At 42.9% G+C, this 12283-nt stretch overlaps 1 protein-coding gene across 5 annotated transcripts in view; it reads right to left on the reverse strand.

The window, feature by feature from the left end:
• Positions 1–12283, reverse strand: part of RNF19A (ring finger protein 19A, RBR E3 ubiquitin protein ligase) — a 93959-nt gene that overhangs the window by 21426 nt on the left and 60250 nt on the right. For 4 of the 5 annotated variants that reach the window (XM_053246518.1, XM_053246519.1, XM_053246521.1 and 1 more), the window contains 2 exons: positions 2940–3148; positions 556–703 (listed from right to left, as the gene is read on the reverse strand). In XM_053246518.1, coding sequence (XP_053102493.1) covers positions 556–703; positions 2940–3148 — 357 coding nt within the window. The remainder of the gene's footprint in view (positions 1–555; positions 704–2939; positions 3149–12283) is intronic. The other variant, XM_053246522.1, reaches the window with a different exon arrangement.

Consider the following 12283-nt stretch of genomic DNA (forward strand, 5'->3'; position numbering starts at 1 on the left):
AAGTTGCATTTTGAGTTGCTCTGGGCTGAGAACACACAGGTCAAAAGACCATTGTGGTGATCACAAATAATGGCTGGCTAGTGAGCGAAGCCTACACTTGTGGATCCCTGCATTTGCAAGAGACTTCTTCCCAGATAGCAGGACAAATTGAACAGGGTGGGAGATTGCTGTGACAGACTTCCCATCACTTTTTCCAATGAGATTTATTGCAGGAAGTTCATTTGTCCCTCTCCTTGGGGGTTCATGCATTGGTTTGCCATACTCTGGGATAGTACTTTAGTAGGAAAAAAAATTGAATGTGCAAAACATATGCAAAAAATCCAAAGCATGGCACTTCCCATAATAAATGCTTGTGCAGCCTTGAGAGAGAGTAGGGGAAAGGGAAAGAGAATCCAGCCTGTCTACTCTCAGAAAGTTCTTCCTCTTGTCAAACAGTTTTAAATACATCTAACATTCCATGCCCGACTGAAAGAAAGAGCATATCAAATGTGCATTAGCATGACATGAAATTCCATTTTCATAAACATTTGCCTTAAAAGGCTTTCCCATACATACCTTAAATAATGCAAATCTGATATCTCCTTCATACACAGCCAACAGAATTCACAGCCACAAACAGCACATGTCATGTGATTGCAGCTTCCATCATTCATCTTTATTATATAAGCAGCACAGCGTGGGCATGGCTTTATGTCGTCAGCTGCTTAAACAAAACAAAAGAAACCCAATGGCCTTATTGCTATTAAGAACCAATAAAAACTAATAGTTTAGAATTGTTTGTGAGCTGAAGAACAGTATTTTAAAACTGGTGTGGTATAAATGTCAGTGAAGTAAACATTTGCATGTGTGCCAAGTTTCCTTCCATCTTTAGTTCTGTTTGTTCAGTATGAAGTTCTGGAGAACCAAAGTCTAAATATTCAAGACAAAATGTGCTTTACAAAGGAGTTTACAACTGTTTAGATTTTCACTCACAGGCAACAAAAGCATCCATACCCACAAGTGATCATGTGTCATCTATATAATCTACCCAAAGGCTTCTGAATACAACTAAGGCACACACATAAAACATTAGGAATTAAATGCACACGTACACAAGACAAAATGTCAGGCAGTGTTTACTCTGCCTTCCTCTTGGTTTTCTTGTGATGTAGTACTCATTACACACCAATAAATATAAGAAAATCCTTTATCATCACAAAAAGCAACTTCAGGAGGGGCAATCTGGAGTAGAAAGAGAGAAAAGTCATGGCCCTCCAAATTACCCCTCCCAGGAATGCTTTTCCTGAGAAAAAGCAGCTGGATTTTTATTGCATGTTTGGATAGAATAGTTAGGCCCTCAGCCACCAGCTCCTCCAATACAGATAGTAACATGTGCTGTATTTTATTGTTTTAATGGCTGTGTATTTTTAAATTTTAGAGATTTTATGGTTTTAATATATATGTTGTGAACCACCTTGAGATTTTTTAATGAAAGGTGGTATACAAATTTAACAAACAGATAAATAAATAAATAAATAATTTCATCCACCCCCTTCTAAATCCTTGAGACAGGAAGCAGCGTAAAAAGATGTACATTATTTCAGATGTATACCATAACTTAAAGCACAGTGGAGATACACCAGGGCTTTCCAGCCCCTCTTCCTACTACAGCCTCTTGTGCCACTCATGAAGATCTGGAGGGGCTGGAAAAAGAAATACCTTCTGGGAGTTGTATTCAATGCTGCACAAGTGAAAATCATCAACTCGCCATCCTCAGCATGTGCATATGCAAACAATTTCTGCTCTCTCACATGCGGCAGGGGAGAGGATCTTGGCCTAAATGTTTCTCTAATTCAACATCTAACACTAGATACAACTAAGAAGCGCTCACTCCAGAAGTCTTAACTATCCATGTCCAAGTAAAAATCAACGAAAGAGCACAGCAAAGTGCTCTACACTACAACATACTGAGCAGATCATCTGTCTCTAAAGCAACATATAATCACTAGCCGACCCCGCACAGAACATCTGAGTGGCGCTTTGGGGCCGGCTGTTTACTCCTCCCCTCTTCCTCCCGGCCCAGTCTCTCCTCTCTTCCTCTTCCCTCTGGCCCCGCGCTCTCCAGCTCTCCTCCCCTCCCGTTCCTCCCCCCCCCCAAAAGCTGCGGCGGGTGGCCAAGAAGGGCTCCACCGCCGCCGTTTTTCCTCCCTCCCATCTGCCCGCCGCTTTTCTCTGCCCCTGCCCACCGCCGCCTTTCTCTGCCCCCGCCCGCCGCCTTTCTCTCCCCCCCGCCCGATGCCGCCTTTCTCTCCTCACTCCTCTGCCTGCCAGCCGGCCACCGCCAACACTTTCTTCCCCCTCTCCTCCCCAGTACTCTTCACTTTGGAACTCTCGCAGCGTGTCGTGAGAGTTCCGCCACCAAATCCTGGGCACGCATGTCCCAAGAGAATTAAATATATCGATTGCCCCAGTGATATTCCAATGAGGTACTTCAACCATCCACTGTGAAAAAACTACACTGACAAAGCAAGACATTACATTCATGTATTGTACATGTGTTATCATGGATGAATTAGAGGTGGACTGACATAAGCTGCAATAATGTTACTCTATAAGGATTTATCTGGAAACATCTAGAAAGCTCTACTTTTCACATTCTGCTAAAACCAGTGCGTACAGCTTGAAGCTCTCTGAAAAACTAATCACAGAAATAATGTAATCCATTACTGGAAGCTTCAGACTGGGAGTAATTAGCAGAAAGAACCACAAGAATGTATAGTATCACCAACCAATTACCTTCGCTATCTTCCATTATTGTCAGTTATTAATGTAAAGAAACAGATTCAATATAAAGCAGGAGAGACACATCATTATAACATCAACAATCAGTGAACAGCCCAGTTACTCAAATGGTTTGTAAATATGGTTGTGAAGACTGTCATATTTCAGACCAGAAATACCTGCTGCTCCAGACTCCTGGCTGTAGCTAATAGATGAAGAGCGAATTGTTCTCAGGCGTAAACTTTGAGCTCGCTCCTGGCGAGCAGCATCACAGGTCTGGTTCGGATGCCAAATCTGTTTACAGTGGTAGCAGAACTCTGTTCCACAGCCTTCACGCCCACACGTAAGTTTAGGACAGCTTGCACAGCCAAAAGCAATCACTGCATACCTTAAATGTTCAAAAAGAAGCAGAAGGAAGATTATTCCCAGAATTGCACAGTGCCAATCAGAAAAGTTGACTGTGGGGAGAAATTAAGAAATATACTCTTCTTTACATAATCAGATGAAAAACTACATTCATGGAGATCTTATTAAGATATGTAGTACAAAATTACTGAAGATTTGAATCTGGCAGATTTAGATCCTTCAGTATTCCATGGCCTTTGGGATGGAGCCACAGCTTTGCAGGTCAAAGGTCCCAGATTCAATCCCTAGCATCTCTTGGCAGGTCTGAAAAAGATCCCTTTCTGAAACACTGGAAAGCCACTGCCAGCCAGTGTCAACAATACCGAGCTAGACAGACCAGTAATCTGACTCAGCATGAGGCAGCTTCCTATGCAGTGCATCCAAATTACAAACATCATAAGAGGATGATGGTACACACTTGGGAGTCTCGCATTTCTAAATGCTTGGGGGTCCGCCCCCCCCCCCCGCAAGTCATCAGTATTTATTGAGTTATTTCTGTAAGGCTCTTTCAGAAGATGTGCACACTTTAGTTGTTGGAATTTAATCCAAACAGAATTCATAACTGACCATTACTTTGCAGCTCAGTTGCAAGCATTCACTAAATCCCACATCTTGACACTACTACAAGGCAACGCAGTAATCAATAGGCCTCTGCTACAGGTTGAAGGAGGTGAATGTTATAGTAATCTTCCAATACTGACTTGACTGATCAGAAGCTCATATATGTTCCCTCTTCCATCACAGGGAGGAATTAATGACTAAACCAGGGGATCCCATTGTAAATGCAGGAGCAACTCCTTCCAGGGCAATGGAGGTCCTGAATTCAAATTCACGTGAGATCTTCCGATGCACTTGTTATCTTTTTCCAAGTAGAGGGGAGCATCGGAGGGAGTGCACAAGCCCAAGGCCCACTCCTGATCTCACCCAAAATAAAGTCCAGGTCACAATGAAAGATTGGCTCAGATTTTTACACTGAAAGGCTTCTGTAAAGAACATGAAGTTGCATGTGATGATGGTCTTAACTGAGCATCCCAAATATGACAACCATCAGATAGGAAGTGAGACTATTGTATCAAACAGATATAGTGCAGATGTGACTGGAACTTGGCCAGGCCTATGGAGATAACACTCTCTCTTACAATACACAAGAGTTTGACTGAGTAAAGCTGTTAATCCCAGATTTTCTGCATGAGTGTTCTCTATTCAAATGGTAGTAATGCAATAATACTGTTTGTAGAAGGGAAGGATTTTCAGTAGACTAACAAGAATTCAGCAATTCTTGCAAACAAGAAATAAAGGCTTTGCTTGCAGAATCAGGGAATACAACCATACAATGCTTGCATACTTACTGGTGAGCTTTAAAACTGGAAGTATCAAGCCCTAAGACCTTATATTTAGAGTTACAGTGTCACTAACCATAGAGATGAGAACATTTTCCTATTTGAAAATAGGAACACTCTATATGTTGTAGTCCTATATGAACTACAGACAGTAGAACAAACTTTATAGAGAAAGCTATACTTTTCCCTCACAGGGAATATTCCATGCCTTCCCTCTATCGTATCAGAGGTCACTAAAGAAACAATTAGTAGCCCAACAGGTTTCCATTACAGCTCTCAGAGACTCAAACTTGTTCAGAAGATACCAAAAATTATGGTATGCCTTTTGAAAAATGGATATCACATTAACAGCCTCTACCTACTAGTCTGCTTTGACTGCAGCAGCAAAATTGTTTGCTCTACCGCAACTCAAACAGCAGCTGATCCTGACAGTCAAGCCAGAGACCACCAGTACTGCCAGGGAAATCGAAACAAGCACAGCACTCCCTGCAGGTCTTCCCCACACCCAATACTAGAAATATTTTGATCAGTAGGATTACACACAGGAGGATTAAGATTGTCATCATCTTCAAGATCCCACTGGCCAATAAGAACAGCAGGCACCTGTGCTAGCGATGTGCACGGAACTGGTACAGAGGCCCTTTTATGGACCTCCGAACCGATTTGAAAGTCTGGTGGTTCTGCCAGTTCAAAGGTGGGGGGCGGATAGTTTTAAGGACTGGGGAGAGTGCTCTTACCACCAGCCCCCACATTTCCTCCACTGGCACTGTGGTTCAAAATGGTCCTGCAGGACAGCAGCATAGCTCCTTGCCGCCCCGGCACATCGCAGACCGGGAGTGCCCAGTGTGTGTACGCACGTTGCAATGTGCATTCACACCTCATGCCTGCGACATACCAGGGCGGCAAGCAGGTATGCAACTGCTCTGCAGAACAGTTTTGAACCACAGCGCTAGCAGGGGAAATGCGGCCGGGGGGGGCGGGGACACCCTCCCCAGTCCTTAAAGCTATTCCTCCCACCTTCGAGCTGGCAGTCACCAGTTCTGTGCACATCCCTAACCTGTGCACGAGCGCCAGTGGCTGCTTTAACCAGGGACTGCTGTGGTGCAAGTCCTAACACACAATATGTCTTCATGTTGGCAGTAAAACCTTTTGGTCCGATCCTGGGCCAGTACAACCCATAGAACTGGGCCACTATTAGGTGAATTCACGTGAAAAGTCAACATGATTGTCAAAACTGTAATCCACAGAATGGTGTAGCTATCTCATAAATCACATTGAGTTTCACAACTGGAAATCTGTAAGAAGTTGGAACATCTCTGTTACTTTGATTCCAGCATTTTTCTCCCTGTCCTTCCCAATTTTCAGGAATAGTTCTGAGTTAATGCAGAAATGGTAGTTAAGAACAGTTTTTCTCTCTAATTTTTCCCCATCTGTGTGCAGAATGAGTTTTGTTCTGGGAGGCAGTATCAAGGCAGTGTGTGTGCACGTGCATTCAGAGTGGGACCTTCCTGATGAAACCTGAACGGGATCTAAAATTAACTGAGTGGACATCAAAAAAATGGATAGGTGTAAGAACACATACACACCTCAGAGGGAACATTAGTTAAGAGGGGGGAAAGAAAAGTTTGAAGACAACAGAGGTCTTCTTTCAATTATTTTGTTGCTTGTGTTGCAACTGCTCTAAAAAATATTTCAAACACATATGAAGGTGTATGAAAGCTTCTGTTTCCAAGATATTCATGGGGTATGTATGGGTTTCTCTGATTTTTTTTATTTCTATTTTATCAACAAAATTAAGTCTATATTTTCTCCAAACATTTTTTTAAAAACAAATTGAAATTACCCTTTATTGATCTCAGAGGATTTACAGCACGTGCACACACACACACACACACACACACACACACACACACACACACAAATGTAAACATATAAGTGCTTCCCAAGTAAACTGGACATGCATCTGAAACTGACATAGGGCCAAGAGACAGATGCTGTTATTCTCCTGGATGCTGTGGATATTCTGCAATAGAATCACATAAGCTAGCTCCTCAAATCCTCAACTTCCTTGCTTGCTCCAGTAGCATTCCCTTATGCAGTAGCTACTCTAATGAAAAGTGAAGCATCACTTAGCAGTTCATGCATACAGAACTACCAGGCCAACATCATCCCACCCCTTGCCCCACAGTTCTACAGCCCAGCTCAGATAATTAGGACAGAACATTCCCTCAAATTCCAATTTCTGCTGTTCCAAGGAAATACATAAACAAATACCTGATGATTTTAAAAAAGGAAATGGGGGTGGGTGGTTAACCACTAAAGCACATTTAAAGACTGGGAGATGGATAATGAGATGAAACAAGTGGTTCTAGTAATAACTAATCTGCCTACTTTCCTTTCACTTCCTCTACAACTGGACTAAATTTGGTTCAAATTGTGGTCCACAAGTTAGATCTACTGCACCTAAAATGTTCACGTGTCTGCCATCTTGGATCAGGGTGGATGACATCATTGCAAACTACACCACTGAGGTGTCCCTGTGTGTCACTCACTCCAACTGTACCAAATTTGGTTCAAATCGTGGTCCACAAGTTAGATCTACTGCACCTAAAATGTTCATGTGTCTGCCACCTTGGATCAGGGTGGATGACATTACTGCAAACTATACCACTGAGGTGTCCCTATGTGTCACTCACTCCAACTGTACCAAATTTGGTTCAAATCGGTTAGACAGAGTCCACAAATTAGTGTACCTGTGCCTCAGATGTTCATGCATGTGCCATCTTGGATTGGGGTGGATGACATCATCATAAACTCCACCACTGGGGCATCCCTATGTGTACCTACTGCTATGGCAAATTTGGTTCAAGTCGGTTAAATGGTTCACAAGTTAGCCCACTTGTGCCTCAAAAGTTTACGCATCTGCCATCTCGAATCAGGGTAGATTACATCATCACAAACTACACCACTGATGTGTCCCTACAACTGTACCCAATTTGGTTAATATTGGTCCAGGCGTTGCAGAGTTGACAGGGTGATCTCAAAAATGGAAAATGCTAAATGAATAGGGAGTGAGATCTGTTTATTATTCCTCCCTAAAGCATATGTGTATCTTAGATATAGGAAGTTGATCTAAAGTTTCACATATAGGAATATGGGCCTATTCAGACTGCCTCACCAGCCTATGTATTACCAGTAAGTTAAGAGTTAAGAGTCACAAGCCACTTGCTCAACCCAGGGAGGAATTTCACTTGAGGCTGCATCTTGCCAACTGTGATCTGTGATCCATGTAGCTACAGTGGATTTAAAATCAGTTACCTTTTGATACAGAACTCCCCATCTGTGTAATATTCAAGTCCAAGTGGGATGGGGGTGGGGGGAGGGCCATAAATTGGAAGGAATAGCATGCCATAGGCTAACTCTGAAAGAGATCCCAATGTAACTACTAGATGATAGGCAGATTTCCCTCAGAGCAAAATCTTTGTTTCTTTCCAGAGGATTGCAGGCAAGCTAAGAGCTTCAGAGAAGACATATCAATAATTTAAAGACAAAGATTAACATCAGATGTCTGTAAGCAGATGTTTTTAAGGGGGGGCGGGCAGGCTTTATATGATTTCCAAATTTTGCCAGTGAGCGAAGAGGTATTTAAGTTTTTAAATAATTTTAGCACACTTCTGGGTGCAAATTGTTTATTCTTCTTGTACTTACAATGTACTAAAGTGAAGTGTGCCATCGAGTCGGTGTCAACTCCTGGTGACCACAGAGTCCTGTGGATGTCTTTGGTAGAATACAGAAGGGGTTTACCATTGCCACCTCCCGCGCAGTATGAGATGATGCCTTTCAGCATCTTCCTATATTGCTGCTGCCCGATATAGGTGTTTCCCATAGTCTGGGTGTTTCCCATAGTCTGGGAAACATACCAGCAGTGATTTGAACTGGCAACCTCTGGCTTTCTAATCAAGTCATTTCCCTGCTGCGCCACTAGGTGGCTTTACCATGTACTACTATAATGTACTATGGTTCATATCTTTAAAATGTTTTGACTAGCACAAACTTAAACTGGCAGGAAAAGGAGGTGGTGGTGGTGGTGGTGGAGGATTCAGTCACACAGCAGCGACTCCCTTCCTCACCACTTTGGAAACATATGAATCATCGCTAGATCTAGGAAACTAAGTATGTTTTTCCGAAAGCTCAACCTGGACAAAAACACAAGCAAGCAGCTGAGCTGCTCACTACTGTTCTTGGTCCTGGACTCAGTAGATCAAAAGAGACCAGTAAGATCAGAGCCACATGGTATCCACAATAAGGGACCCAATGAAAGCAAACAAAAGCTCTTTAAAACAAAGTAATTCAAAGCACTGTAAATCATAACCTTATAAAAAGCCTTATAACCAAGCCTCTATTCTGAGCTATTATTTTCTTTATAACTTTTAAGATATAATCACACAAAAATTAGATTTCATCTGTGAAGTAGGATCTTCCCTACAAAAGCTCATGCCACAGGACTCTTACAAGAGACTAACCACCACTCTTCCAGCTGCATATACTACAATGTATACTACATATACTAAACTATGTTTAGGAACATAGGAAGTTGCCATATACTGAGTCAGACCATTGGTCCATCTAGCCCAGTGTGCGTGCCCAGTCCATACATCTCATTGTTCTCACGAGAAGCTTATAAACAGGACAAGAAGCAGCAGTAGGGTGAGAAAGGGCAGTGGTATTGGATGTTGGGGTAGGCCTCGCTCTTGCCACCCACTGTGCTCTTCCCTGCACCCATGCCCGAGACAACCTTTTCATCCTGTCTCATGGAAGGACTTCCTCTGTTTGCAAGAATGCCCTGGTGCTCCTATGCATGCTATTGAATGAGTCTTGTGATGCTACTGCAGATGGGCACAAACTTTAATAAGGGCTAATAAGCTTAATGGTAGCACTGAATTAATCTATCCCAGACTGAAAACATTGCTCTTTTGATCCTAAGAAGGCCAAGTGGAAGAACTACTGTTTCCCTCCTTGCCTTGAGGAAATTATTTCATTTTGGTAAGAAGTTGAATTCATAGTACCTTTAAATTCAGATGAGTACAGATTTAAAAAGAGAAGTTCATAATAAATTTAGTTTGGTCAACTGTTGTGACAACCTCCATAGATTATGGCTAAATTGAAAACCAATGAAGATAGCTAACCGGCTTTCTTTGCAGGAAGTCTGAAATGATCCAAAAGCACAGCCTGATTTATGTTCAAAACTTACCCACGTTTTTCCCTGTTTGTTATAAATGTTCTGTTCATACACTATTTGTGGTTAAGTTCTTAAAGAGAGCTGGTCTTGTGGTAGCACACATGAATTGTCCCCTTCACTAAGCAGGGCCCACCCTGGTTTGTATTTGAATGGGAGACTGCACATGAGCAGCACTGTAAAATATTCCCCTGATGAGATAAGGCCATAGCTCAGTGAAAGAGCATCTGCATGCAGAAGGTCCCAAGTTCCCTCCCTGGCAGCATCTCCAAGATAGGGCTGAGAGACACTCCTGCCTACAACCTTGGAGAAGCTGCTGCCAGTCTGTGTAGACAATGATGAGCTAGATGGACCAATAGTCTGACTCGGTATAAGGCAGATTCCTATGAAATCCTGTACAATGAGCTACCCACCCCCCTTCAGTGAGGTATCCAAAGTTATGGTCACCGTAGGCATCCTTGAGGCCTACCACCACAAGCCCATTGGTGCTTCTGCAGAACTGGTTTTATAGCCCCCTTGGAAATAGTTCTTGAACTTCTGTTAGTAAGGTAGAGTCTGAGGGTGTGTTTTACTCCTAGGAAAGGGGGAGTCGTATGGAACTCTATGACGTAGCCAGTAGAGATGGTATTTCGCACCCAGGCATCAGATGTGATAAGACACCAGGCCAAGAGAAAAAGTGCTGAGTTGGATGGGTGTAGACAATTCCAATACATAGGAGAACAAGGAAGTCAAAGGTTCTGCTTTGGTGGGTCTTGATGTTTTGTTTTTTGTTGCTGTTGCCTATTTCTTTGAGGGAAACAACAGTTTTGAGAGTACTGAAAATACTTTATGTTGTCTCTACACTCGGACTGTTTGCAATGGTATCTGGGTCGGTCAAATCTTTGAGAGTAATACTGCAGAGTAGAGGAAAAAGTGAAAGTTCTAGCTGTGATTCGAGACTTTTTCATTTGTTCCATCCGTTTGAAAACCAAAGAGACCTTCTCCATCGAAGGGGAGGTCTTCAATTTTATCTCTCATGTCAGGATGTAGAGAGGATGAATGGAGCCAGGTGTATCACCTTAATGAAATGGTGCTAGCCAAGGTTCAGGATTCCATCTCCATCAGATGTTTTGAAGTGCTCGAATTTTGTCATGTAATGTCCGCAGCTTTGGCAAGCATTTCCTTAGACCCAGTTTGGATAGCCTCAGGAGCATCCTTGAGGTCATCTGTAAAGCCCTCCCAAACTGGGTAATGAAACTTGGCCATGCAGGCCATACAGTTAGTAATTTTTGATCCACAGAATCTAGCTTTCTGCCCTCTTTGCCAGTAGGGGCAGAGTGCTTTTGACCTGACTTACTGCCCATTTCACAGTCTACGACTAGCAAGAGGAGAATGTTTAAATAGAAATTTGCAATCATCCTCTTGGACTCTGAAAACATTCTGTAGTTATTTGGAGATGGCACTTGATGGAGCATCTCATGCTGATTTAGCTGAATAAATACTGGCAGCATAAGTAAGTAGCGCTGTAGGAGGAGATGTCATAGTAGAAGTGACAAAATTATAGACAGGATCCTTAATATTTGGGACTGGAGACTTTCCAATGGAAAGTCTAGACCAAGTCTAGACCAAGGAGCTTAGCCATTTGTCTACCTGAATCCAGTAAATAAAATAAATTCAGCTCTTCCATTGGAAAGTTAGATGGATTGTTTGGGATGGTGTCATCAGGGGAGCGATCTGATGGCTTTTCAGTCTGTTTAGACTCATTATCAGAGTCTGAAGAAAAAGTGTACTCATCATTTGAGTTTGGTTTCTCTGGAACAGGAGTTGATCCCAAAGCACTAAGGAAGGAATTTGTTTGAGAGAGGGTGGGTGGCCCTGTTAAATGGGCCGTGGTACAGGACATTGTGTCAGAGAAGACCATGTTGCATGAGGAGGATCCAGGAAACGTTTTTATTCTATTTTATCTTAACGTTTATATCCTGCTTTTTCTCCAAGGAGCCCAAGAGCAGTATACATGGTTATTTTTATCCTCACAACAACTGTGAGGTAGGTTAGGCTGAGAGTTCAATGACTGGTACAGGATCACCCAGTGAGTTCCATGGCTGAATGAGGATTTGAACTCTTCCCGGTCCCAGTCTAGTACTCTAACCACCATGCTACACTTTTCCAAAATCTGAATTCCTTGTAATCATATGAAAGAGATGGGGAAGGCTTGTAAAGTGGGTCCTTAAACCCTCCATCCTTCTGGTGTAAGCTGGGTCCAGGGCTCCAGGGGAGCTCCAGCAGTCCAGCCATCTCCTGTAAGGGGAATAGCAGGGAGCGAAAACTGAAGTCTCCTCCCACCCAAGGGTGAGCAGGAAAGTGAGATGGGGAGCAATGTGGAGTTGCCTTATCCGGAGATGCAGAGGGAGTCTTAGGAATTCTAATGTGCCAGAGCTAGTCTCGTTGTCGTCTAAGCCATGCAGGGGAAACCCTTTAAAAGTTGACCCAGATGGGAGTCGTTATTGGAGAAGCTAGCATAGACTCCATGTCCTGAAAAAGAAGAAACTCAATACCAATGCTG

The sequence above is a fragment of the Hemicordylus capensis genome, chromosome 4, assembly GCF_027244095.1.
Source record: "Hemicordylus capensis ecotype Gifberg chromosome 4, rHemCap1.1.pri, whole genome shotgun sequence".
NCBI classification, from domain to species: Eukaryota; Metazoa; Chordata; class Lepidosauria; order Squamata; family Cordylidae; genus Hemicordylus; species Hemicordylus capensis.